A 25,984-nucleotide genomic window follows, 5' to 3' on the forward strand; every position below is an offset into this window, starting at 1 on the left:
GATTGGGGACAATTGTTTCTACGACAAAGAGATATGGTCTAATTCTTCAGCTGATCATGTATTCAAACAGATTCCTTTTACAACATAGAGAGCCCACATAAAAGACGTACATGAACGTTCGTTTGGGTCTAGTGACGGCAAGAGAGTCATGACGTGAACAATAGCTGCGGACGACTTCTAGAAGCTCCAGACTTGGTCGATGTATCACTGCTTGTTCTATCTTGAGATTCATTTACTGTCATTAATACCAAACGGCAAAAGTTAGGATAGTGCTCACGCATCTGATGAGGAAAGCAATTTTCGGCCGCTCGAACAGTCGGATGGAGTCCCCGGAGAGAAATGTCTTGGCGGGCTGTTCAAAGTCTTGGAATTGAACTTCACAAAATTCTGGAATCATTCTAGACGTCATGCCCGTCTTATCATACGGGTTGAATGTTACCAAGAAGCCTCCATTAGGTCAAAGACCACCTCCTGCAAAGCGAAAAACGATCTTCGATGATGACTCTGGGCCTGAAGATGGCCCTGACGAAGAGGAGACGTCGGAATCGATATCCACGATAGGCGGGCTTCAAACGTCAAGACGCCCTGAGTCCTCAACAAAGTCGAAGCCTTCAAACACTACACCCTCCAACTCCACCTCGAAAGCATTTAAGGCCCCAAATATTTCTCAATTCGGGGATCTGTCAAGCAGGCATACCACCAAGCAGCACTCCAAGCAAGCGCAGGAGATCGATCCCTCAATCTACGATTATGACGCAGCCTATGATTCTATCCATGCCACATACAATACCCTTAACGATGCCGAGACCACCAAAGCTGATCTAGAGAAGAAACCTAAATATATGTCCGACCTTCTTGCAGCAGCGGAGGTCCGCAAACGCGACCAGCTGCGGGCTCAGGAGAAGATGCTCGCCAAGGAACGCGAGGCGGAAGGAGACGAATTTGCTGATAAAGAAAAATTCGTGACAGGGGCATACAAGCGACAGCAGGAGGAGATGCGTCAATTGGAAGAAGAGGAGAAGTCAAGAGAGCAAGAAACAGAGGCACGTAAGAAGAGGGAAGGTGGCGGGATGAAGGCCTTTTACAAGGATTTACTTGGTCGAGATGATGAGAGACATGCTCAAGTCATGAAAGCCGTAGAGGAGGGGAAGGGCAAACAAATTGGCCTTGAGGATGAGACCAAGAAACAGGCAAAGAGTGAGACTGACGCGGCGCGAGAGAGGGGTGCCGCACTGAACGAGGAGGGCGAGATTGTCGACAAAAGGCAACTACTAGGCGCTGGTCTCAACCCAGGTGGGGCCAAAAAGACCAGCCCTGCGGCGCAACGAGCGAGACCTGGCAACAGAAATGCGGGTGGAAGAGGGGGCAATCCAAGAGAAAGTGAGTCGAGAGCTTTTGAAGAGCAACTACTCGGAAAGCGATCGCCGTCGCCAGAAGACAAAGACCGTGAGGGCAGAGCAGCCAAGAGCAGAAAGATGGAGGATGAATTGCTGGCTATGATGGGAAGCCCATGAAGACATGATTTAATGCCATGATACCCCTGAAGATTCAATCTTGGACTACGTTCCCCGACCGTTGAAGTTTCTTCCAGTCCATTGCTGGTCAGTCTCTATGATTTCCTTCCAAGTTTTGGATTATTCCTTCTACTAGGTCCTCAAGCTTTTATCTTGGGTATGTGGGGCATAGATCAGGACGGCGTAACGTCTTCATACTCTTCCATGACGATTGCGTATCAAAATTTCAAGCCCAAGAGGACATGCAGCTTGCCATAGCGTGGCTGCGCAGCGAAGTTCTGTCACACTTTCTTTAGCTAAAGAACCACTCGCCATGGTCTGACGGCTTGGTTGCTTCGCTGACATATTTTCACCTCTAGATCGCTCTAGAGGCAATGGAGGGCGATGTGTCTTGTGTGTTTGATAGCAGGTGTCTTCGTGAATGCGGTACCTTAATTCTACTCGTCTCCCTTCTTAGGTCCCATCACTTCTGCTCGGGTATCTTATGCGGGATAGATTTATGCTGTGTCTATGCCAATGCAACCAAAGTCATTGAATTTTCCTAGCTTAGGTTGGTGCTGAGGTTAAGCAAGACAATTTCAGTGATTTTTATAGAAATGTTGAGAGGTACGTTTGAGGGAATGTCGTCCTGTTGAATATCTGTGTATCGCAGCCCTACAAAAGGGCGTTGTTTGCCGATATCAATCCTTGGGCTGGGAGGATAGATCCTTTGAGTTCCCGTGGCTGGAGACCTTATGGAGGCGCTGGAGAGGAGGGCATGGACACGCGATGAATAGGAGCTGGACAACGAAGTGAATTGCTTGTGATTACGGTGCTCGGGAGGGATGCTGCGATCGATTGGCTGGACCCCACTTCATCGTTACACTTGGGAAGATCTACTGCTTACCATACTGCTTGCTGCCACTGTTCATAGTTGTCACCGGCACTGCATCTCTTTTCCTGAGACGGTTGACCCCGTGGAAAACGCAATCTGGTCCGCCTCGGAGATGTAAGTTGAAAAAGCCTCTACCCACAGCTGTTAACGGCTCCATAGGTCAAAATTAAGTGGTTATATTGTTGATCGACTCAAGGCGCTAGACAGTATCATAAAAGAGATCTGTATAATCACTGGAGCACCAGGTCTATCACTTGGAGTCCAACAACGGGGCAGTACAATATACACAGCCAATTATGGCTTTCGAGACCTCGAGAAATTGATTGCTCCAGATTCCGACACCATATACGGAATAGCATCCATTTCCAAAGTCTTCACTGCTAGCGCCATAGGATCACTCGTCGCCCATGGCAAACTTGAATGTTCTACCCCATTGCGGACAATTTTGCCTGAGCTGAACAATACCAATGAGTACATCACCCAACATTTGAACATCATTGATCTCTTGACTCATCGACTTGGTCTCGAGAAATCCAATTATTGGTGGTTTGGGTCTAATGGGGTGCTGCTATTGAAGAAGAGTCAGACTATCAAGAGCTTCAACGCGCTAAAGCCAATCAATACCTTCCGAGAAAAATTTGAATATACCCATTAGGGGTTTGCAATCGCGGGGGAAGTTATTGAGAAATTGAGTGGATTGACCTATGAAGAATATCTTGAGGACCGAATACTCAACCCCCTTAACCTCCATCACACATATACGAAAAGCTACTCGCCTACAGCGGAAAAATTTGCCAAACCATATGCAGCATTGGACGATACATCTCTCTATCCCTTGGATCCTCCAACGATAGAGGACGGTAAAATTATGGTCTCCGTACAAGGCGTCCAGAGCTCTGTCGATGACTTGCTGACTTTCTCCTACTCTCTGATAGAGGCGCGCAAAGGGGAGCCATCACCGCTGGAAAATGTCGCCAAGCAATTCTCCGGTCATATTTTTCGATCCGACTCATCCTTAGATAAGTCCTATGGTCTGGGCCTGATGCGCAATCTCCTACCAGGTACTATTGGCGGGGGCTGCAACGCAATGTTTGCGAAATTGCCTACCATTACTCCCAGCGGCGACTCTCGACTAGTGGTGTCCCATGGTGGAAGTCAAGCTGGCTATACGTCATTTGTCACAATGCTCCCTGATGCAGATGTCAGTTTCGTGGTTCTGGTCAACTCCGTCGGTCTTTCAGACCCAGCTGGCTGGGTCAACGAGCTACTCCTTGAGACCATTCTTGATAGTCCAGACCCTAGCGATTTCGTACAGCTTGCTAAAGATGCTGTTAAGAATCACATTTCCAAATTTCCAGCGATGGAGAAAGATTTGGAGGAAAGTCGCGTATCAAACAGGCCGTCAAAGCCTTTGAAGTCTTACGTTGGCAAATTCTGGATCTATGAACATGACTTTCTGGTCGAGATCAGGCTCAAAGATCCACAGATCCTCCAAGTCGACTTCCAAGGGTTGGATTCCCAGCTCTGGGAAATGAGGCACTATCAGGATGACACATTTTTGTGGCTAACATCAAGAGATGAACAAGCTAAACGTGGGAGATTCACATACTCTCCGTCAAGTGTTTACAAAATCATATTTAGTGTGAATGGAGAGGGTTCTATTACTGGCCTATCATGGCCACATGATCCAGGTCTCTCTGTGGAGGAGCAGTGGTTCGAAAGGGGTGAATTTCGGCAAAACGACGCAGAAACAAAGCTTGGCAAGCAACGGTAATCCCATATCACAGGCGACATTGCAAGATGAGCGCGAAGCTCATGTATACCTAGGCTCTAGCCGGAAGTTCTAGGCCTGGAACTACTTACTTGCCCTACATTGTCGCCTGTACGTTGGATTTCCACTCATTTGATCGGGAATACTCCCCAATATCACGTGAAATTCACACATGTATACGTAGTGCAGAACAACAGTTAGAAATATATAAAAAGCGGCTCCGAAGTGGGAGCGCGTCTATCTTGCTTGAAGACCGTGAGCAAATTCATGCTTAGCGTACCACCTGACTCTAGTAATTGCCAGTAGGTTCAGGGCAAGAGAAAGCTCCTCGCTCTTACGGCAGTGAGTCTCCTCCACAGTGGCGACATTGCTAAAGTCTTGCGGTGAAAGCTTTGTGCTATGTTTGACGAAGGCAAAACCATGCGTATAAGGATCTTCTTTCCCACGCACATCATTTACAATTTCTGGTTTAGCAGCTTCGAAGCGCAAGTTGGTTCTCCGTTGGCCAGAAACATCAAAGGGAATGTCCAAAGAGGTCTAGCAGAGCCTCTCAGTCTGGCAGATCAGGTCACAGACGAGGTACCCGAAAGCATTGTAAAGCTTCTGCCGCTGATCCCAAACCCTATTTTCTTTACGTTGAAGCAGGATCAAGGTTCTGATTGCTTGTGCATATGTGAAGCTACAGGAATTGTCAAGAATAGGAAGAAACTGGGAAGATATCCCACTTGCCCCCTCAGTCGCAACAATTCGCTTCGTTACAGCCGCCCTCAGCCATTCAATCTCGACCGAAGTGTCCTGTATGAAGAAACTACGATCCACAGGTTTCGTGATAATCTGACCAAAAATCTTTTTGCGAGAACAGAAATCATCCGCCTTTGCCGACGGAGTCCATATTACAGAATCACATACAAGACAAAAGTTATGGGAAATGATGGATTTACCTGCTATTAGCACGGTGTGATGGGATCTACCTTCTCCGGAGATAAGTGGTAGGATGTACTTCGATGTGACATCTGTGAAGACTTAGCCATTCGTCTCTACCGCTCCTCGAGACCCAGAAAAGTAAACTTGATATTAAGATCGTTGCTGCAATTAAACATGCCAATCATCTGAGGTATCTCTAGCCTCGATATCGTCCAAGGCTGCAAGGCTCCATTGCAATGAGTAGCAAAGTGTCCATGCCTGATCGACTCACAGAGATATGACACCGTTTGCCTTCGAGCTGGAGCTTGCCTCAGTACCTCAGACGTGTTTGATTGGCTAGCGCCAATCGGCTAAGCCCCTTCGGGTTAGCTCGTGCTTACATGAGTAGGCACGGTAGCACGTCTGAGTGCAAAAACCAAAATTACGGCCTGATATTCGTTCCGAGGGGTAATTAAAGCTGTTTCAAATTTCCTACATACTAAAAAGCAGAAAACTAAGGTATTTTTATTGAAATATAAATTTTTTTAAAAACAGCAGAATACTGGTTGTTCGCGATCAATATTGCGCCCCTTGAAAAACAAGAAATATCTCAAACGTCGCTTACTCTGAATCTAACTCATCGACGTTTGAGATACTTCTTACTATTCGAGGGGCGCAATATTGATCGCGAACAACAGGATTTTGATTGTTTTGATTTTTCTTGTAACGCATATCAGGCAAAGTTACGTGATTTTGGGCTCAGACGTGTTGTTAAAAAGACTGAAAGTCAGCAAGGCTAACCCGAAGGGGCTTAGCCGATTGGCGCTAGCCAATCAAACACGTCTGAGGTACTGAGGTAAGCTGGAGCTGGACTGCCAAGTCCCGCTTAATAAGCAGACTTGATTAGAAAAGCAGCAAGTGAGCTGTCAAGGCTGTCTGCTTGAGCGTTTATGAACCTGTAGGAGTGGGCTGTCTTCTCAAGTTGAATCGGTTGAGAACTGGAAGGAATATTCTCGCCAGATTTGACAGTGAATCTCCAAAGGGTTCAAGTGACTGCGCACTTGCTCGGATATAGGAGACTGAGTGGCGCAGGCGCTCATCATGCTCAATATTCGTATTGTCCGTCTTTAACAAAGCCAGTCAAATTCCGCGATTTGGACGGCGTACCATGCCCAATTACTCCGTAATGCAATGACCGAAGCAACAAACTCCGCCACCACCCGCTTACCTCGTCGAAACAACCCATGGGCCCCGCAGACGACCCATGAAAACGGCCATCCTTCAGCCCCAACCCTCCCAAACAACCACTCGGAAGATGACGACAAACGTTCTCCCTCCTCCCTCTTCTTCCACACCTATGCCCTCAGTCTAGCTCTCGGTATCTCCACACTTACAGCCCTCTACCTCACCCTTCCCTCCCAGCAAAGCCCCCTCTGGCGCCTCCCCTTCTTCCTCGCCACACTCTCCCTCTTCCACTCCCTTGAGTACCTCATCACCGCCATATACAACCCCTCCGCAGCCACCACCTTCGCCTTCCTACTCAACAACGGCCGCGCTTATAACATCGCCCACCTCCTCGCCTTTCTAGAATGCTACCTCCACCAGACCTATTTCCCCACCTTCCACGTTCCCTCCCTCTCTCTGCAGCAGACATGGCTCTGGCTGGGCTTCGTTTTCATGATAGTGGGACAGGCAGTGAGAACAGTAGCGATGGCTAGGGCAGGGAGTAATTTCAACCATATCGTCCAGTCGTACAAGAAGCGGGACCACGTGCTCGTGACGGATGGCGTGTACGCGTATCTCAGGCACCCGAGCTACTTTGGGTTCTTCTGGTGGGGCTTAGGGACACAGATGGTACTGGGGAATGTGGGCTGTTTGGTTGGGTATGCGATTGTGCTTTGGAGGTTTTTTAGGCGGAGGATTGAAAGTGAGTCTTTCGTTTTCAATTTTGCTCTACCCATGGTATAATCTATGCATGGGAAGAGGGCGTGGATGATTATGGGTAGAGTCGCGGCTGACTTGAACTACAGTCGAAGAGACGTCTCTAATCAGGTTCTTCGGGGACGAATATGTACGATATAGACGGCAGACAAAGGTCGGAATACCATTTATCAATTGATTGAAGTCGCATTATGGGGGCATTTAGACCTTTCAATAGCCTGCCACCATGTACCCGCTCATGCAGCGATGTTCGCCTGCATAGCACCAACGGTAAATTTTATAGATTGTATTAATGTCCTCATAATCAGGAAAGCTACAGAGCAATTTCTGCGCTTGAGCACATATACCGTACCAAGCACCTGAAAAACTCTTGCCATCCGGCTTTGGAGCCCTTACGCTCTACTCGTTTCTTTCTCACAGGTTTTCTCCATCGTCCGGACCTTCAGGAGTGTCACCCCTTACTCTGTCGTTTCCACCTGCTAGCAGAAAAACTCGCTCATCCTTCGGCTCATGATCTTTGAGCTGCGCGTATTTTGCTTGCAGACGCGCAAGCTTGCCTTGAAAGGCTAACTTTCGGCGTGCTAGCCACTCCTGTGTGGCGCGATACCATTTTTTAACGACTAGAAAGCGTCGGCCTGGGCCGCCTGTCAAATCTTCAGATCTTGCGGAATTCAGAGGATCTGAGGGACCTGAAGGTTCTGAGGGGCCCGGAGAATCTGAAGAGCCTGAAGACTCTGAGTGCCCTAGATAGTGACCAGGCAAGCGTATGTGAGGTCGCCGTCCCCGTCGCCGTCGCTGCCTCTGCTCACGCGGTCCGTGACTGACGCTCGCTGTCGGACTTGGGGGCGTACTCGGCTCAGGGGTTGCAAAAGGGTCCTCTGAGCTGGCTGTGCGGTTTGATTGAAGTTGCAAGTCTGGGTTTGTGTGGCTGAAGTCTTGCTTCGCTGGCGATTGGCAGTCTAGAATGAACGAATCTATTGATGGTGACTGACTTATTGCATAAGGGTCTTTACTCGAAGGTTTCGCAGTAGCGGCAGTAGCGACCATTGGGTCAGCCGTTTGGTTCGAAGGTTGATCCCTTGTAGTCGTGAAGTCAGGCTCAAACATTGCTGCAGGGCTGCTCGTTCGATCAAATGAATGGTCGAATCCGGAGCGGACATTGAGCATTGAGCCGTCAGAACTCAGTCCTTCTATTGGTCTATGTTAGAATCTATCATTTCTGATCTCGGTCGTCTCAGTCTCACCACGAATGATATCAGCATGAAGCAATGCCATTATAGTCTTGCGGCGCAAGGGGCCTAAATCTGATTTCGAATGTGGCCGGCGAGAGCCAGGGCGAAGTGTCCAGTGCCAGGAATTTAGCCACACGCCTCCTCTGACGCTGTTGCCACTCATTCTTAGATATCTAGGAAGCTCGGTAGGGAGCGGCCATTTGAGCTTGTGTATATTGCAGCTTATAGTAATAGAGTTCCTCGATCCTTCATTCGTATATCGTCCACAGCCGCAGTCGTATTCTTGTACGAATACCTCATCTCTAACGGGTATACGATATGACCGGACGGTAGGCATGATCGATGAGGATGTGTAAAACGTCCTAATGTAGGTATACACGATTCCCCGAGATGCGAAGTTAGTAGCTATGCTTGAAAATGCGGCAATATTGATGAGTCCAGTAGATGAAAAAATGTTGTGGACAACTCTGGTGAGGGAAACCGACTCAAATGTAGGAACATCTTTCAGGTAGAGAGTGCGATGCTCCTTCCCTTTTGATCAGAGCTTGCTGTCTTCGACAAGAGCGCCGCTCATCATAGCCCTTTCCTGTTCTGGGAGACTTTCGCCCATGACCAGACCGCAACCACCCTCTGTAGTCCACCAAGCCAGACAAAGTGCGGCACGATCGACATCCATCTCGCCATCGTTCAAAATTTCCCAGAATCTCTGCTGGCAAATATCTGCCTGTGGAGGCTCCTTTACAAGTGACAAGGATTCAGCGACAACGGTGAGCCATCCTTCTAATTGATTAACTGGCAACAGAGGTAGAGAATCAATCAGCGCTAGTTCACAAGCTGATTGCTCCGAGAGCAATTGCGGCTGTAAGGCGGAAGATTGGTCTCGAAGGTCATTCTCTAAAAGCGTGGTTGCAGCAACTTCCAGACGAGACCTCACAAGCTCCATTATGATAGAAGGAAGGAATGAATCGTTCGAGACGAGCGATGACGGCTGCGAAGTGACGCGAACTAGAGTCTTGATTGCCATGCGAAATTGCCTTGCTGACACTGGCTTTGGGAAGACATTGAAGAGAATATCGAGATAGGGATGTACATGCCTTGCTAATAGCATGTTGTTGCCTGGGACTGAAAAGACAGCCAACATAACGCTGTGCGCAGCTTCGAAAATCTGCAGAAGCCTATCATCACTTGCCAAACCAAGATAGGCTGTGGCTGCAGGTATCAGCAACATTTCAGCAACATCGACGGGTAAAATCAGAGCAAGCTGCTCAGCAGTGTTCAAAAAGAAGAAGTCCTGACATCGATCTAACGGATGCCCAGACATTTTGCCTGCATGCGATGGTCTGATATCTTTCAGGAAAGCTTCAGCCTGTACGGGAAATTGCGATAAGATGTCTACAGCCGTCAAGCGAGCGAATTCGTACTGAGAAAAGCTCCCACGAGTCCCGCGGGATGAAATGAAGTGCAGATTCTTCAAAATATGAAGAGATTGCAGGGCAAAGGAAGGGGCAAGATCTGCTGGCAGCCCCCTATCACTCAGCACGCGACCAAGTATCGCTCTCATGAGTACCAAGATCGAAAATACGGCAGATTTCAACGACCGCCACAGGAGGGGCAGAGTCTGCCTCAAGGTATTTTCCGTCAGAAACTCGCCTTCCTCTGCAGCATCGATCTCGCACAGTTTATTCTGTCGCCATTGGACATGAAGCGACCTCGAGAAGGATAAAAGGTCCTTCATCAAACTAGTAAGAGTGTCCATATCTGCCACCTTGTCAATGGATAGCGCCGCCAGCCGTGATAGCGGTCCTAGACAAGTCATCACGGGCCCACTTGCAAGACGTTGACATTGAACGTAAGTAGTCGACTTGTTCGACCAGTCGAATCTGGAATGAGTGACTTGAATGATGTCAGCGTCCATTGTGCTGAGGAAATATCCTGAGTGTAAACCATCCTTGGAGAATAGAGAAGTGTGGACAACAATTGGTAGTAAAAGGCCATGATCGAAATCAGATCGCTTTCCATCACTCAAAAGATCAAAGACATGGCTCAGCAGCACCGCTAGACTATTTGCTGCGAATTCGCTCTTGGTTTCTCGATCTCGCATAGCTATATTGGCTGCCGTTACAATACTAGCTTCAAGAGAGCGTCGCAGTGACAGCGAGATTGAGACTTGCGCCTGGCCTGCAAAGCCTACGAGGAGGCCAGCCAATACACAAAGGTGTTTCCATCTCGGCGACGAGTCATCCGCTCCTTTGATAACGGCAAACGCCCAAGCTTCCTTCTCAAGGGGATGATGCGAAGTTGGGGTCTGAGGCAAAAATGTATTGTGCGAGGCATGCACCTGGTCAACTTGACGAAGCAGCAGCGCTGAATATGCCTATTAGTCGGACAGTCGTCCGTAAGCCATCTGGACGAGTCCAGACCGAGGGGGCGGACAGGAGCTGAGAAGTGAGAAGTGTCACATTCAAAGGGTTGGCGAGAAGCGTGAGCAGTGTAGTTGCGGAGCCTAGCAAGCTTGCAGATTGTAAGCACATTAAGATCGCCATATCCAGGTCGATGACTTACCGTGGTACGTCTTCGACATCAGCAGGGCTCTGAAGAGCGCGCAAGAGGGTCGCAAGCGACTGATTGGCGGACATGACAGACAGCAGCCTTCATATTCTCCGTTATGCTCGAGATTGTGATTTCATTGAACGCGTTCAGCTGAGCCCGAGGCTCTCGCGACCTACACATTCACTACCCGTCTTTCGTGGATCCGGCTTTAGAGCTCCCTTCACTCAAAACTCTTTCATCTTTGTCAATGCATGAAGACTAAGATTAGGTCTCGCTTGAATCATTGTGGGATTTCTACTCCATCGTGATAAGTGAATTCAACCCGTCTCTCTCTCAGCCTGTGTACTAATCAACCCCGCCTAGAATTTTGGGTCGAATAACTCATATCTTCAGTGGACAATGATCATCTATTGTCATGCTTCGACGTGCTGACAAGTAGTGAGCAGACCTTCAAGCCTGCATTTGCAGATTTCTCCGCTCCATCACCAACCCATGAGTAGTTCTCCATGAAACATGAGTATGCCGAGGAATCGTTTCAGCAACTGAAGCCGTCCCCAATCTCATAGCCGCCCGAGATGTAAACCGCTCTGATGATGAGCTTTGGCCGGTCCGTATGGCTGAACGAGGATTGATCTCACGCAATGAGCTATCTCTAAAGGGACAAGCAGCGATCAGGTACTCCTATATTATTAGTCAGGACTCGCAGGGATCCCCATCATGGGTAGAAGTGGATCCTCACCCCGTCTGGCGGCTACATCACACTTTGATGTACATGCAGTCGATGTTGCGCTACTCTGCAGATGTTACCGTGACCACGATTGACATTGTGCAAATTTGCTGTCCTTCCTATTCGATCCATAACGGCTTATTCTCAGATGTAATCGCAAATGAAGAACGCGCAGGCATAGGGGCCTAAGTTCAAAGGCAGCCTCCACGCATTCTGACCGTCATTATCCCGCTCTCCTGTTTCGGACCTGGAGGGCTGCTTGAAAGCTTCTGTGTTCCGCTGTTACAGAGCAACCCAGATCTCAAATGCGTGATCAATCCCGTCCCTGGTCATTGAGGAACTGTGCGGAAGGTTTCGGACTCTGGCCCCTGACCACTTAAGCGCCAGAATCAGAGTGCGTTTTGATACACTTCCGATATTGCCTCGCTGAGGCTGACCGGAACCTCTGTCAGGGTGGGATTGACTCTTCGCTCCGCAATCTGCTGGCTATGCTAGAAACGCTCTTCCCCTCCTTGGCATGAAACGTTGGAGCCTTTTATCAAGTACAATGGCGCTTGCACATCCTCCATCAGACCAGCCACGCTGTGTCTCAGATTGAAAATTGGCCCGCCTGTCTGCCGCTGCAGGTAAGTCTACGACAGCTATTAGTGATTGTGCAGGGGCTGTGGCCGTAGGGGAGGGGCGTTGTTGCTTTCGTCTGAAATATATCTCGAGTGCATACCGCTCATGTCCCATCTTTTGTCTTCTATTTCTTTTTCAAGGTTTACTAGATCTGGAGAGACTGGATCTCTCCTCAAACCCTCCTTTCCTTCTTTAGGACACTTCTCAGTCCGTCCAGTCTTTTCGTAATCCGAAGGTGCACTCTGATTCTTCACAATCTATTCGGTCTCAAGGCTTTGGTTGCATCTCTAAGTTCATTCAAATTGGCAAAATGATTCTGCTCAAGCTCTGCATACCCTTGGTTTACATTGCACACTCTGTCATCGCGGCGACTCCCTTTTTGGCCTTCCCGCAGGACAGAGCAACGGTGGTGCCGGAGCAGGCAATGAATCCTCTTCTGGTGATGAGGCCACAAGGAACGCACTGCTTGCGGGAAGTGGCAACAGCGACCAAAATGCAGGTGCTTCCAAGACAGGAGACAAAAAGGTAGCCAAAGTCAATACAGCAGCTAGTAGTGGTGGCTCTGGCAGCGGTGGTAGCGGTCGTACTGGGGTTCTTAACTTGGAGAACATGCCTGGGGCAGGCGCGGGATCAGTAGTGACTAGCACAGGGGCGTCGTCCGCAGCCGCTACAGGATCGTCGTCCACGGGTGGCGGTACCGATACAACCGGATCAGACACAACTGGATCAGACACAACTGGATCAGACACGACTGGATCAGACACGACTGGATCAGGCACGACTGGATCAACCAACTCGTCTGGAAGCGGTGGCTCAGGCAGTGGTGGCTCTGGTTCTGGTGCTGCTGGTGCAGGAGCCTCCGTTGAAAAGTATGGCCAGTGTGGAGGAATCTACTATACTGGGGCGAGCGGGTGCACAGATGGATGGATATGCCTTTGCCAGCAACAATGTGAGTACTCCGACATATCTCATTGACTGCCTCGTTTCTCATCCTCAGGCGTATCTGTTGGCCTTGAAAAAGAACTCTGTTATCTCACTATTGCCTCAATTATGTCAAAGTGAGACCTGAATCCCATGTAATTATTGAATAGACTATTCGCAATGCCTTCCCCCAGATCTCGCCAATTCAAACCCCTCAGGATGGAATCAACCAAGTTGCCAATGTCCTGGCGCAGGAGGTACGAGCGGATCGAGTAGCGCTTCAAATTCCAGTTCAAGCGGCTCTGGGAGCTCAAGTTCTGGTGGCTCTCCTTCTGATTGTGTCTCTCCAGGAGGGGGAGGGTCCTCTGGCGGCAGCGGAAGTACCGGAGGCGGTGGAAGTACCGGAGGCGGTGGAAGTACCGGAGGCGGCACAGGAGGCGGTAGCGGCACTGGTGGAAGTGGTGGAACTGGAGGTAGTGGGGGTGCATCGACTGCAACAGCAGGGCTTCCTGACCCAAGTGGTACTGGCAGTACTGTGACTGGGGGCGACACAGGCACGGGCGGAAGCACTGGCTCCGGAGGAAGTACTGGGACCGGAGGAGGCGATTTCATAGGCGCAACTATCGGAGGGAATGCCACTGCGGGAGGGAATACCACTACAGGAGGAGATGCCACTACGGGAGGAGATGCTACCGGGACTGGTGGAGGGGCAGGGACCGGTGGAAGTTCTGGGGACGCAGGTGCAGGAGGATCCGCTTCCACTGGTGCTGCAGTTCCTGCGTCGACGGCCTCAGCATTAGGGGGTGGCTCTGCAAACAATACTGGCGGCACTGAGGGAATTAGTACTGGTGGTGCCTGCGAAGTCTTTTCAGGAGACAAAACGCTCGCCGGAGGGTACGCTTCTACAACGGTCAGTCTTTATTGCAACCTATTCGCGGAATGACATGTCTAATGTATGTGCTCATACAGCATTATGGAGGTGATGCTGGTGGTGCTTGTGCGTGCTACGATGGTAGTGTGAACTCCATCGCCACTGTTGCCGGGAACTCTGCGTTCTTCAAGAGCTCATCGACCTTCTGTGGTGCAGGTTGTGGCACTTGCTTCACCCTGACTAACATTGGAAAATTGGCCTCAGCCGGTGGAGGCACGTGCGATGGAGCGGGTGAATCGGTCACCGTCCTTCTGAGCAATGACTGCCCGCCTGGCCCACCATGGTGTGACAGTCCAAATTCGTATGGATTTGAGGGTCATTTTGACATTTCAACAAACGTAGCGGGTACGAGTAGTTGGAGTAAGTCAATCCTTTCTTACTAATCCTGACAAATTTGAGGTCTCGAAAGCTGATCAAGATTTCGCCTTCAGATAATCCTATCGTCAAGTTCTCTGTGACCGACTGTCCATCAGATTTGGCAAAGGTCAAAAGCACTTGTCAATGTCAGGGAGGAGCGCGGCAGCAGACCTCTAGGATAAAACGCTCTTTCGGCGATTTCGATCTATTCAATTCCGGAGTCTAGTTTTGATTGAGAGATATCGCTGGCATTTCTTACGTGGGCGTTAGATAGGCGGATATATATCTCTCGTCCTAGCCTGTGTGCACTTTCTAGCCTAGAAGTCAAGATTGAGGACTCTGCCAAACCAGCTGCAAGAGGAAAATGGACTTTCAAATTCATGGCTCATCCACGTGCGGCTCAAGTTCACCCAATACGTATATCGATGAATTTCGCTTAGCATCCATTCGAAATGTATGTATTTGAAAACCAACCACGTGTGATGCTATCAGCTTCTTAAGCACAGGACCAAAGACAATCAGACCATCAAATCCCTTCCATAGGTCTGGGATCAATCCTTCTGTCCTCTCCAGCATCACCCGTGTTGAACACACCCTTTGGCTCTAAAAGCAGCACACCCACTTCCTCGTCCGCCTTAGGGCAATGCTCCACGCCCCTCGGCACCACGTAAATCTCACCCGGATTCAAAAAATCATATCGATCGCGTAATTGGATCGTGAAAGTGCCAGACAAGACGAGGAACAACTCATCAGTGTCGGCATGAGTATGCCATACAAACTCTCCAAATAGTTTAGCGAGCTTGATCTCGTAATCGTTGAGTGTGCCGATGGTGCGTTGCGACCAATGTTCATGTATGTTCTGGAGGAGTGATAAGGGATTCAAGACGTTGGATTGGAATTGGTGTGACATGATGATTTCTATGCCAAAGGTCTTACTCGATGCAAAGGGAAGGAGGTGAGGTCATTTAACAGCAACATGATACGTGCTGATGTACGTTGTATGATTTGCATCTGCTCGTCTTAGTCAGATTGGGGAGCCCCTTTCTTTGGTTTCGCTCCTCACTGCCCCTCGTGGCAACAAAGTCTTTTCTCGGTCACATTAGCTCCTTCCCAAATTCTCTTCTCCTGCTCAATGCTAGCAACTTAAAACATGTAGCCTCTCCCATGACACGGCTCCTGCTAGCCACTACAGACTCTATGACGACTAAGACGTCCCTAAAAGACGGTGCCCCCCATAATTACACGACTCCATCTTTCCCCTCCCTCTACCTCATCTTCGGCCCTAAAGACGTCCGACGCCCGCAATACCTGTACAACAGAGGCGATATATGGCGCTTCACGCTTTACTGGACGCTGATCGTCTTTGCAGCCGCACATATTGCCGCTGGTACTTATGCCGTGGCTGTCGTGTGGTGGGGAAGTCGGGAGCAGAGGACGAGGTTGGGCATGGGTAGGAAGAAGGGTTTGGGAGGGCCGAACCGACAGGGCAATACAGAAAGGCAGGGCGTTGGCGATGGTGCCGGTGGGAATAGAGAGAAAGTGCAAGCAGGCATCAAAGGGACGGGCATTAGTGGGATGTGGATTGTACCGGCGCTGTATGCCCTTGTAGCTGGTGTGGAAGGGGTCCTGACGGGGAGTGTGGTTGGCTTGCTGTGAGTCACAATTGGGTGATTTAATGGTCACGATTCATGGGTATAGTCTAGGGGCGCTCTACAATGCTGGAGGCTTTCAGATGTCGACTTGGATACCCTTTGTCTGGGCGCTTGTCAGTCTGCTGGTGCTAATTGTATCCTCGTTTTCGATTCAGGGAGGTCTGTGAGAAAATAATGGGACAACGAGGATGGTTGATTCGATGATGTGACGGAAATCAAAAGTCGATGCATACTCAGTGAACTTCGGACTATGGTACATGGAGAGGATGAGTATTAAAGGAAGAGGTCAACAAAATGGCCGCCACGGCAGACATTAAATGCCTATCGATGGTCACGACTGGCTCTTCACGATCCGCCCCTTCGCTTTCTTAACCTTCACGGGAGCTGTCGTTTCAATAGTCTTGATTTGTGTTGGCAGCAACTCTCCCCTTGTCAAATGATCCAACCAAGGTACCTCTATGGCTGCAATATTGTCCCTTACGAACTGGACAAGCGGTTCGCTGTCTGGAGCGTTGACTAGGAGACCTATGGGGCCAACGCGATGGATACCCAATGCCTTTGCCAGTCGTTGCTCGGCTCCCCTCGGTAAGGAAACCAGCCGTATTTCAGGCAGATCTGGCTGGGCCTTCGAGCCGACTTTGCATAGGAGTGGAAATTGCGAATGCAAGACATTGGACCCCTCCTCGACAGCAACGAACACAGCGACCAAGTGAGGCAGGCTTGAACGCTCAGCGCTCTTGCTTGCTTGAGCTGATGCTTCCAGATGCCTTGTTGTGGAGTTGAAACCAACAGTCAGGTGCTCACATATGGGAGGTCGTTGCGGATTTGGCTTTTCCACCGTTGCGTCTTCAGAGGGCTGCTCCTGGTGTCTTCTTTTCCTGGCCCGCTTTCCCTTGGACGGAGTGACATGGTGTAAGCGATATTGGCCTATTGGTGAGAGCAAACTGTCGAAGGTGTCAATCGCATACGTGCAAATGGTTGCATACCACAATATAATGAGCGCTCACCCGTCAAGCAGATCGAGCACAAGCTGCTGGGCGTTGGGGGCTATGTGGGGCCTGCACAGTCACATCAGTAGAAAGACGACGGGTCGTATCGCGAGCATACCATTGTACTGGAGGGTAGGGGCTGTCAAGGTTGTGAAGAGTCTTCGGCCTCCGGGGACCTGCAGAAGTGAATGTGTCCTTCATGCCGCTAAAAGATTCAGGAAGGCATCGGAGGATTTCTTGCATCATCATCATCATCCGCGAGATCCCTCACTGTGACAAGGAATAAGGGTCGGTCCGTATGTGACACGGTAAACTTCTTAGCGTGTCAAGTTGGCGATGTGAGGCTGCCAAGCCTCTGTAAACTTTTCACTTTGACCCTTCACTTCAACACTTCTATACTTCTACACTTCATTTCACCTCTATTGCATGTGTACCCCAGATCACGGTGATGAGACCTCTCTCTTGCGCACTGTACACCTGCCTCCGCCAAGTTCGAAGTCAAGGTTGACAGGTCGAACGTCGATACCCCGCGCTTAGTGTGCTGCCTAAACTCTAATTGGGGATCTCTTGTCTCGGTCGCGAAAACTATTTGGGGCTCTTGAGCTGAAGCTCTCAGACGAAGCGAACGCCTTGTAATACCACCACCCTTTCACTCGCACAACCTCGTCTTGGGAGGCTTGGTTCGTGTCAAGTGTTGTCAAAGCATTCGTTCCTCTGTCGTATGCTTGGATTCCCACCTTTCTACACTCCACCAATCCACTGAGGCCCCTCCCAGTGGCCAAAGCTCCAAAATGTCATGGATGCTGGAATCATAACCTCACCCTCCACTCCAACCCGCACAAAGTCCGCTGGACCTCCCTCTCCTCATCGACTGCCTATGGAAGACACCGACTTATCCGGAACAAGGAAGCGCCCTCGATTAGACAGCGGTGAACGCACGTATAGAAGCATGTCCGCCGACAGGCTACAGTCGAGTGCATCCCAAAAGAACGCCTCATCCCCGATTGTGTCTATAGAAAATGAAGATACTATGGATGCAACGCCCTCACAGCCTCCCATGACACCGACTAAAGTGACAATCAACGTCCGAGGCTCACAGAAGAGCGACCCAATGAAAGAAACGGGCACTCCACCTGCGCAGAATACAGCCATGCTGGAGACTAGGCGCGACTCTCCCTCCAAATCTCCACTCGAGTCCCCAAAGGTGCTTTCTGTCCCATCAACACCAACTAGCAACCCTGGCAGCCCTGAAATCCAGGTGGCAGAAGTCGAAGATATTAGTGATGACCCTGCCATGACGCGGTGGATGCCGTTCAAGCACAGTGCATCAGAGGCACGCCAGATCCAAGAAAATCTGCTAGATTCCTTTCCTTTTGTGAATACTAGCAAAACGCTGAAGAAGACATTGAACAGCATATGTGCGGCAATCGAGAAAAGTGAGCACACCCGCACGCATTGCAAAAGAACTTAAACGAGCGTAGCTAACGTTGGACAGCTGACTTGGCGGATGGACGCATCCTTGGGAAATTAGCTGATTGGATTGATGACTACTTGGAATGCACAGAGCCTTACAGTACGTTCTGGTGGGACATGCTCTCTGACGACAGGGAGTTCTGGGACGAATTCCCATATGTGTTAGATTCGATCTGTCGACGCAGGTATGAGAAAGGTGCACCTTTATGTTGACCTTAGACAACTGACCTGGGCTTCAGTGACTCGCCGAAAATGCCAGCTTTTCACTTTGACAACACCGACCAGACAGCTCATACCCCAGATCCGTTGACCAGATTCCTGGGCTCGTGGACTACACTGGCTCTGAGGATGGCTGATATTGATAACCAAACTCTGATCGATAACGTGGCTGACAACAACACCACTCCTGACCTCCTATCCGATAAATATTTCTACTCGCTGCATCACTTCTTGAAGCTTGATCAGCCGTTCTGGAAGCAACTCGTAGACACACGGCATTATGACCTAAAGTTTCCCGTCTTAGCTATGCTGACGAAATTTACTGAGCACCAGAAGGGGCTCAAATGCCTCACAGACACGGCTAAACTGATGCTTGACCGTCTAGCTAGCCTCCCAAGTATGATTCCAAAGTTCCAGATGCATTTCTGGTTTGTCACTCAGATGGCGACTACTTATCGGCATTTGCTACCTGAACTGAGGGCCGGTCTCTCGAGAACTCTACCAAGCCAATTCCTCGACTATTTCAACGTTGTTGATGCTCGACTGCAAAACTTCATAACGAAGCAAGTCTCGAGCTTATCTTTCAATGTCTGCCAGAGCCTTGTGCAGGGACTTTGCAACATATTAGTCACAGTCGGGTCTGTGGACGAGATTTTCGCCCGACGGCTGTGTGTCGAAAAACATTTGGACATAGAGACTCTCTCTTCAGACGAAACGTCAGATCTTCTGTATCTATCATGGAAATTTGGAACGCTCAAACGATGCATTCTAGAAGGACGTATGGAGATTAGAGTCCAAGGTGCTGAAATAATGCAACAAGATTTGGTAAATCACCATCGCAGGTACATCGATGGGAAGCCTGGTGGCTCCGAACATCCGATCTCAGTCTTCCTCGCAGACTTTCTCGTACAGCATAAGCTGGTGCAATACCTCGTCAGCGCAGAATCACACCCTCAGCTGATACAACGATCCTCCAATATCCTGGGCTATCTTGTTGTTACCGGAAGGCTCTGCAACGCAGACATGGATGTTGTATGGAATGCTGCTGCAGCAAATCGAGAGTCTCGCTCTGGAGAAGTCATCTTCAATATGCTGATGCCCTGCTTGAATTTGTGCACGTATTCAAACTTATGCTATCTTGTTGCAAAGTTAGCAGAGATATCTGTTGATGACTTCGACGCTCAGATGCGGCGTTATGCTGACTTGCTACTGAAACATTTGGGCCATAAGTGGCGCGAAAATGCGCAGAGACAAAATCTCGGACTTGGTGAAAAGCTGGACATGCCGCCATTTGACATATGTCTTCGATTCCTCCGACAATCAGCCCCGGACGGGCCCTATAAACCCGAGAATGCTAAAGCTGTCCATGACTGGGCGAAGGGACATCTCATGGACTTGATGCGCCAGGGTCTCTCACAGGACGCCAAAGAGGCCATCTTCAAGGAATGTTTAGACGACATTGCAAACCCGAAGCTATCGGCGACCGGAAGCATATCGGCTATCACTGCTCTAACATCAATTACATGGGAGCATCGACCGCAACATATTCGACATCTCACACGTGACCTTGGCATGACGGATATTCTTATCGACGATTTATGCCGCACCATCAATGAAGATCGTATGGGCCACGTTCAAGCGTTCGTGTCACAAGAACGTCTACAGACCCGTCTACAGTTACTTTATCATGTCCTCTTGGATAATTCTGAAACGGTATCTAATGATATGGCGACCCGACTCTGGGAAGCTCTTGTCGGTTCTGGCTCGATAAATGAAGGTGCTCGGAATACCGCGTGGGAGATGTTGATTAGCGTCGCTCGCAATTCGAGGACTTGCAATCCTTGCATTGATCTCTGCATTGTAGAATTGCTTCCCAAACTTAAGTCAAGGTACATGGTTCCGGGTTGTCTGGCTTTTGCAGAGACTATAAGACCATACATAGCCCAGACTGACGAGTCACGAACTCCTGATACACCATTGACGGGCTCGACAGCTTCCGAATTACTGTGGCATCTAGCTCTCACGGTACCCTCGGAAAGACCAGATCTAGCGAAGAAGGCTACAGACATGCTCATCACGTTGTATCTGGACTCACCTGACGCACACCGAAGGTCTCGGGAGGCTAATGACTCTGTACATATCGAACTTGTGGAACGCTGCATCGATAAACTCGGTGTAGCTGCGTCTAAGCTTAAGTCCTTTAACGAGGGAACTTCCAGTGGTGAGGACGAGCCAATGGTCGTGGTGGCTTCGGATGAGGAAATCCAAGATCAAAGACTTTGCTTCTTGAGATCCTTGATGATTCTAAAGGAGTTCGTGCAGGGTGTTCGACTAAGACCTATGTATAGTCCGTCTCCTGAGCTGCCTCCAAGACTACCTGTAGGTTTCGATGAGCTTCGTGGCAATCCCATGAAGATCAAATACCAAGCACACTCTGAAGGAAAGGGCGCCAGCAATATGAACACGTTCGAAGTGGGGGGTCTGGAGACTATCGATGAGCTCTCCCAAAAACTGGCGGCCTTAACTCGGTTCTCGAGATTCAAGGCCTATGCGGGCGGTCAAGAACTCGATTTCCCTAGTATGGGCGAACAAAAACTCCAAGACTCTGGATTTCTCACCGCTGGCTTGCTCCTTATTCGTAAAGTAGCCAGCGCAGAGTCAGCATCGCCATTGACCGGTCTTCGCCCTATGGAGGTTGAGGTTATACGTCATTTCGAACAGCTATATGAGCTTCTTGCCATGGAAGATGGCCTTGCACACCAGGTAGGAAGTCTTTGACCGTCTCTGATCGCTTTTGATTGATTAATCTCATTATTGACATAGGTATACGATTTCCTCATCGCGTTTCCTCCCCACGCCAGCATTGTTGACCTGGCAAATTCGCGGAGGACGGCCAGCGACATGATGATACCCTCGAGCGCGCCATTCAAGACCTTGTATTCCTTACATACCCTGAAACTAACATTGAATCATCAACTACAGACAGTAAGTACCCAAGACTTCCGGTCGTTGTCAAGAAGCTTATTGGAGATCCAGCATACAGCTTCTCTTGCATCCATCAAGGAAAGCATCAACACACTTTCTTTCACACTGATTGACTTGCAGGTCAATGTTGGTGCCGAGGCGTGCCAAGTAGACTTGTTGGTATCAGTAGGCTTAGTAGATTGCTTGAGCAGTTTTCTGCGAGCAGCACGTGATCAGCAACCCTATGCTGTCAGTGACAGCAAGGAAAACCAAATGCCGGACACTCCGTCACATAGAGAAGGCGACATCTCGCTGCCAAACGTCAGTGCCTTCGTTGATCGATGCCTCACGCTTTTAGGAAAAGCAAGCGCTATTCCAAACAGCGTTGAAGCTGATCGGCTTGCTTATGGTATGTTGAACATCTTACTTGAAGCGAGCTTGATCTCTCACGACTGCTGGCTAGCGCTGCAAGGCAGCGGCAAGTTGGGTTGGATCGTCCAGACCCTTCTACTGGAAGAGAGGAGATCCAGCAGTCGTCAAATTATTGCGAAGGCCATTATTAACGTATGTCGGCACGTCTCTGAAGCCCCTACTTATCATGAAGATATTGTAGCAAGTCTCACCAATGCCGTCCTCGATGGAATCCCTAAAACCCCAGAATTCTGTCAAAATACCCAACAGTTCTTCGATGTTACTCAAGCACTTCTCGAACTTCTCGGACAAGAACGCCAGCAGCGACTCGACAGCGCGAGATACATTCAGGAATGGACAATGTTGCTCATCAACCATAAACATGTAGAGGCTGTTGGCCGTAACGAGATCGATCACTTCGTCGCCGGACTTTCCCACATCATCATCTTCTGCTTGAAGCTTACGAAAGCGTTTGGTACTCGCTTTCATGCTTCAAATAATCTTCTGGAGCAAATATTTCGTCGCCAGCTTTTCCCGCCCCTTGACGACTGCGACTTCATGCCAAATCTGAGATCAAGCACAAGGGAGCTGGTCTATGACATCTTACTCTCGCTGGCGGATGACGCCGATACATATCGGTCACTCTTGAGATTAGTAAAAGAGGTCTCTATTTGCGGGCCTGAAAGTTCGCAAACCTGGGCCTGGTCACATGGTTATGCTCAGCCTATCGACGATGGTTCCTTAGGGTCAAATTGGGCCATTGAGCCCTCGAAGACATTGAGATCCGCTGTGGGCTACCCTGGACTCAGAAATCTTTCAAACACGTGCTACATGAATTCCCTTTTCACTCAGCTTTTCATGAACACTGAATTCAGAGATTTTATACTTAGTGTCAACATAGCCGATGGCGGGACATCTCAACGCTTACTCCACGAAATCCGCACACTCTTTGGATTCATGCAAAGCTCTGCGCTCAAGGCAATTGATACACACAGCATCTCGGAATCAATTGTTACGTACGACAACACCGCTGTCGACGTCACGCATCAAGTGGATGTCGACGAATTTTTTAATCTACTTTTTGACCGTTTAGAAAGTCAGATTTTGAATGAAGAAGACAAGAAGAAGTTTCGCAAGTTTTTCGGGGGTCACATTGTCCAACAGATCAAGTCAAAAGAATGTTCGCATATCTCGGAACGACTCGAGCCATTCTCTGCCATCCAATGTGACATATCTGGTAAGACAAATCTGGCTGAGTCTCTAAACGCCTACATCCAAGGCGAAGCAATGGAGGGTGGTGCGTCTATATCCTAATGATCCCATGGTCATGCTATACTGACTTGATTAGATAACAAATACTCTTGCACCTCATGTGGCAAATACGTTGATGCTGTCAAGCGGTTAGTCTTCATGTCAGCTCCTGTGGAATCTTGCTGATAATTGGGTAGAGCTTGCCTCAAAGATATCCCGGACAACATTATCTTTCACCTCAAGCGATTCGATTATGATTTAATCCATGGAACAAGGACAAAGATCAATGACCGTTTTGAGTTCCCCTTGGAAGTTGACATGGCTCCTTACCATGTCGATTATCTGAAAGAGGACGCCGAGCAAATAGAATCTGATGTGTTCGCCCTTGTAGGAGTACTCGTACATAGTGGCACTGCAGAATCGGGTCATTATTATTCACTAATCCAAGAGAGACCGTCAGGGAATATGCAGCAAAAGAAGTGGGTCGAATTCAACGATATGGAGACCTCTGAATTCAATCCAGCCGATATCGATAACTTCTCCTTTGGCGGCTGGCAAGATATTCCAGCCTACGAAACCCGCTATGCAAAACTCTGGAACGCGTATATGCTATTCTATGAGCGCGTGGAGAAGCTGCTGCCGACTATGGCAATGGCTGCGTCACCATCATCGGATCGACCCCTTGACATATCACTTCCTCAAGAGCTGAAGAACGATGTTGAAATGCACAATCAGATCTCTCTTCGCCAACATTGTCTCTTTGATTCATCACACGCGGTCTTCCTCAGGAATTTGCTCAAGCAACTTTGTGTGATTTCAAACGGCAAGTGCTCCCGCAAGCATGATGTTGAAAAAGAGGTCATATGGCTGGCCCTCGAATATTTGGATAAAGCTCTTGCGAGAATCAAAGAGACTTCTCCATTCGATGCGATGCTAAACGATCTGATAAGGACCATTGGATCATGCTCTGTCTGTTGTACAGTCGCCCTCGAATGGGTTCAGGAAAACGAATATCCCTTGCACGACTTATTGTTGAGATGCCTGCATCCAAAAGTGCGAAAGGATTTCGCCAATATGATCATACTCACCCTAGCGAAACTCCGCGAGCAATCTACGGCAGATGACGATCTGCTGGACGATGCAGCCGATCAGTCCGCGATGGCGCACAACCAGACAATTTTCGCATTTCCTAATATTTTAGACGGCCTCATGATTCGTCTTCGCAACCTTTGGGGCGACATACACACACATTCGCGGGGATGGGATGAGTATTTCGGATTGCTAGCTGACGTGGCAAGTATGGGAGCTCGTGAAGCACACCTACTCTTGAGACTTGGATTTTTACAACACTGTCTCGAACTCTTGATTTGCGAACATCCAGCCTCTCGCCATTTGCGAAACCAACAACCTTACATGTCGTACAGTAAAATGGTAGAGAAGGGGAAGAGGTTTCCTTTTACGAAGCTGATCGAGCTGGTGGCTAATCTGTTTGAGCGCATTGACTTCACGGCAGAGCCTTTTCTTGGAAACTACCGCGATCGGCCATTCCACTTGACTCATATGCCTATGATGGACCAGGAGTATCAGCTCATCCATTTCCGTCAAGCTGGGGCAAAAAGTATCTGCATCTTTCTGGAAAAGATCCTCAGCACTCCTGCCAATCCTCCAGCTATAAAGAGAATCATACGAACAATGGTACTCGCAGAGCCTGGGGCAAGGTTTCATCCGCTAATTTCCAATACGATCAAAAGTGGCATCAACATCGATCCAGCTAATATGGCCGCTCCTTTCCTCCGCGCAGCGTTAGTCTTCTGCGAATCCACACCACATGAGGCAGTAGCCGAGCGGATGATCCTGGACATTGCCAGTGAGGTCCAGACTATTGGCAACGCTGGCGGGAAGGAGCACTTGGACTTTTTTGCACAGGCTCGCCGCTTGCGAAGCCTTCGAGTCACTTTCGGAACGCAATTTTTCGAAGGTCGTGTTCTTACGTCTATGCAGTCTTGGGCGCCACACCTGCTTACCTATTGGGAGCCTGAGGTAAGGTCTGGTACAATTGATCTTCTGAAGACGTTGTTGTTCCAGCATAATCTTCTCGACATGGACGATGAGGAGAGTGCAGAGGTCTACCGCGACGCCGGTCGAAAATTGTGTCGGGCTTGTACTAAACGATGCCAGCACATGCTTGAGGAAGGCAAGCCTGTTGGAAGAATAGCGGAAGATGTAACTCGCGTCATCACTTATTGTATCGATAAGTACTTTAGCGGAGATGACGATATATTCGTTCGTGATGCACACGGTAAGTCATTGTCTTCTTGCTACCAGTTTCAGTAGGATGATACTAACCTTCAACTAGATATCATGAGTCGCATGGAGGCTCTGGCGGTGACTGAGCTTGATGCTGAGGTCTCAGGTATGTGTAACACTAGTGGTTGAGATCTTTGCTAAGTTACACTCTAGATTGGGGCAATGGATCAGAGGACTTACCAACCGACTCCGATGACGAGACTTTTGGAGAAGTTTAAGCAGGCAGAATCATTAGCGATGGCGCACGGCGGAGTGAGAGGTCGCAGAGGACGATCCATTAAAAAGGATACACATATGACTGGCAGGAAGCGAGCATATTAGATATGGCGTTTTGCACGCAAGGGGATGGCTAGTTGATGGATGACTCGGGGACGGC

General features: G+C 49.2%; 10 protein-coding genes across 10 annotated transcripts; 6 read left to right on the top strand and 4 right to left on the bottom strand.

The window, feature by feature from the left end:
• Positions 1–407: 407 nt before the first annotated feature.
• On the top strand, positions 408–1,514 carry KY384_003102 (uncharacterized protein; the record flags this gene model as incomplete). The annotated part of the gene is made up of 1 exon (XM_044811623.1): positions 408–1,514. One exon carries the CDS (start codon positions 408–410, stop codon positions 1,512–1,514), a length of 1,107 nt encoding a protein of 368 aa, XP_044670756.1.
• Positions 1,515–2,795: 1,281 nt separating this feature from the next.
• On the top strand, positions 2,796–4,162 carry KY384_003103 (uncharacterized protein; the record flags this gene model as incomplete). The annotated part of the gene is made up of 2 exons (XM_044811624.1): positions 2,796–2,810; positions 3,044–4,162. 2 exons carry the CDS (start codon positions 2,796–2,798, stop codon positions 4,160–4,162), a joined length of 1,134 nt encoding a protein of 377 aa, XP_044670757.1.
• A 396-nt stretch (positions 4,163–4,558) lies between these two features.
• Positions 4,559–5,120, top strand: KY384_003104 (uncharacterized protein; the record flags this gene model as incomplete). Its single annotated transcript, XM_044811625.1, has 2 exons — positions 4,559–4,753; positions 5,022–5,120. 2 exons carry the CDS (start codon positions 4,559–4,561, stop codon positions 5,118–5,120), a joined length of 294 nt encoding a protein of 97 aa, XP_044670758.1.
• A 2,297-nt stretch (positions 5,121–7,417) lies between these two features.
• Positions 7,418–8,110, bottom strand: KY384_003105 (uncharacterized protein; the record flags this gene model as incomplete). The annotated part of the gene is made up of 1 exon (XM_044811626.1): positions 7,418–8,110. The coding sequence occupies one exon, from the start codon at positions 8,108–8,110 to the stop codon at positions 7,418–7,420; it is 693 nt and encodes a 230-aa protein (XP_044670759.1).
• A 663-nt stretch (positions 8,111–8,773) lies between these two features.
• KY384_003106 (uncharacterized protein) lies at positions 8,774–10,816 on the bottom strand (the record flags this gene model as incomplete). The annotated part of the gene is made up of 2 exons (XM_044811627.1): positions 8,774–10,599; positions 10,798–10,816. The coding sequence occupies 2 exons, from the start codon at positions 10,814–10,816 to the stop codon at positions 8,774–8,776; spliced, it is 1,845 nt and encodes a 614-aa protein (XP_044670760.1).
• A 2,188-nt stretch (positions 10,817–13,004) lies between these two features.
• KY384_003107 (uncharacterized protein) lies at positions 13,005–13,593 on the top strand (the record flags this gene model as incomplete). The annotated part of the gene is made up of 2 exons (XM_044811628.1): positions 13,005–13,082; positions 13,225–13,593. The coding sequence occupies 2 exons, from the start codon at positions 13,005–13,007 to the stop codon at positions 13,591–13,593; spliced, it is 447 nt and encodes a 148-aa protein (XP_044670761.1).
• Positions 13,594–14,868: 1,275 nt separating this feature from the next.
• Positions 14,869–15,252, bottom strand: KY384_003108 (uncharacterized protein; the record flags this gene model as incomplete). Its single annotated transcript, XM_044811629.1, has 1 exon — positions 14,869–15,252. One exon carries the CDS (start codon positions 15,250–15,252, stop codon positions 14,869–14,871), a length of 384 nt encoding a protein of 127 aa, XP_044670762.1.
• A 254-nt stretch (positions 15,253–15,506) lies between these two features.
• Positions 15,507–15,998, top strand: KY384_003109 (uncharacterized protein; the record flags this gene model as incomplete). Its single annotated transcript, XM_044811630.1, has 1 exon — positions 15,507–15,998. The coding sequence occupies one exon, from the start codon at positions 15,507–15,509 to the stop codon at positions 15,996–15,998; it is 492 nt and encodes a 163-aa protein (XP_044670763.1).
• Positions 15,999–16,325: 327 nt separating this feature from the next.
• On the bottom strand, positions 16,326–17,184 carry KY384_003110 (uncharacterized protein; the record flags this gene model as incomplete). Its single annotated transcript, XM_044811631.1, has 3 exons — positions 16,326–16,938; positions 17,002–17,052; positions 17,102–17,184. The coding sequence occupies 3 exons, from the start codon at positions 17,182–17,184 to the stop codon at positions 16,326–16,328; spliced, it is 747 nt and encodes a 248-aa protein (XP_044670764.1).
• Positions 17,185–17,932: 748 nt separating this feature from the next.
• On the top strand, positions 17,933–25,826 carry KY384_003111 (uncharacterized protein; the record flags this gene model as incomplete). Its single annotated transcript, XM_044811632.1, has 7 exons — positions 17,933–18,419; positions 18,716–21,438; positions 21,739–23,347; positions 23,399–23,450; positions 23,499–25,600; positions 25,658–25,714; positions 25,762–25,826. 7 exons carry the CDS (start codon positions 17,933–17,935, stop codon positions 25,824–25,826), a joined length of 7,095 nt encoding a protein of 2,364 aa, XP_044670765.1.
• Positions 25,827–25,984: the final 158 nt, after the last annotated feature.

The sequence above is a fragment of the Bacidia gigantensis genome (genome assembly GCF_019456465.1).
Source record: "Bacidia gigantensis strain McMullin 20006 chromosome Unknown contig_180, whole genome shotgun sequence".
NCBI classification, from domain to species: Eukaryota; Fungi; Ascomycota; class Lecanoromycetes; order Lecanorales; family Ramalinaceae; genus Bacidia; species Bacidia gigantensis.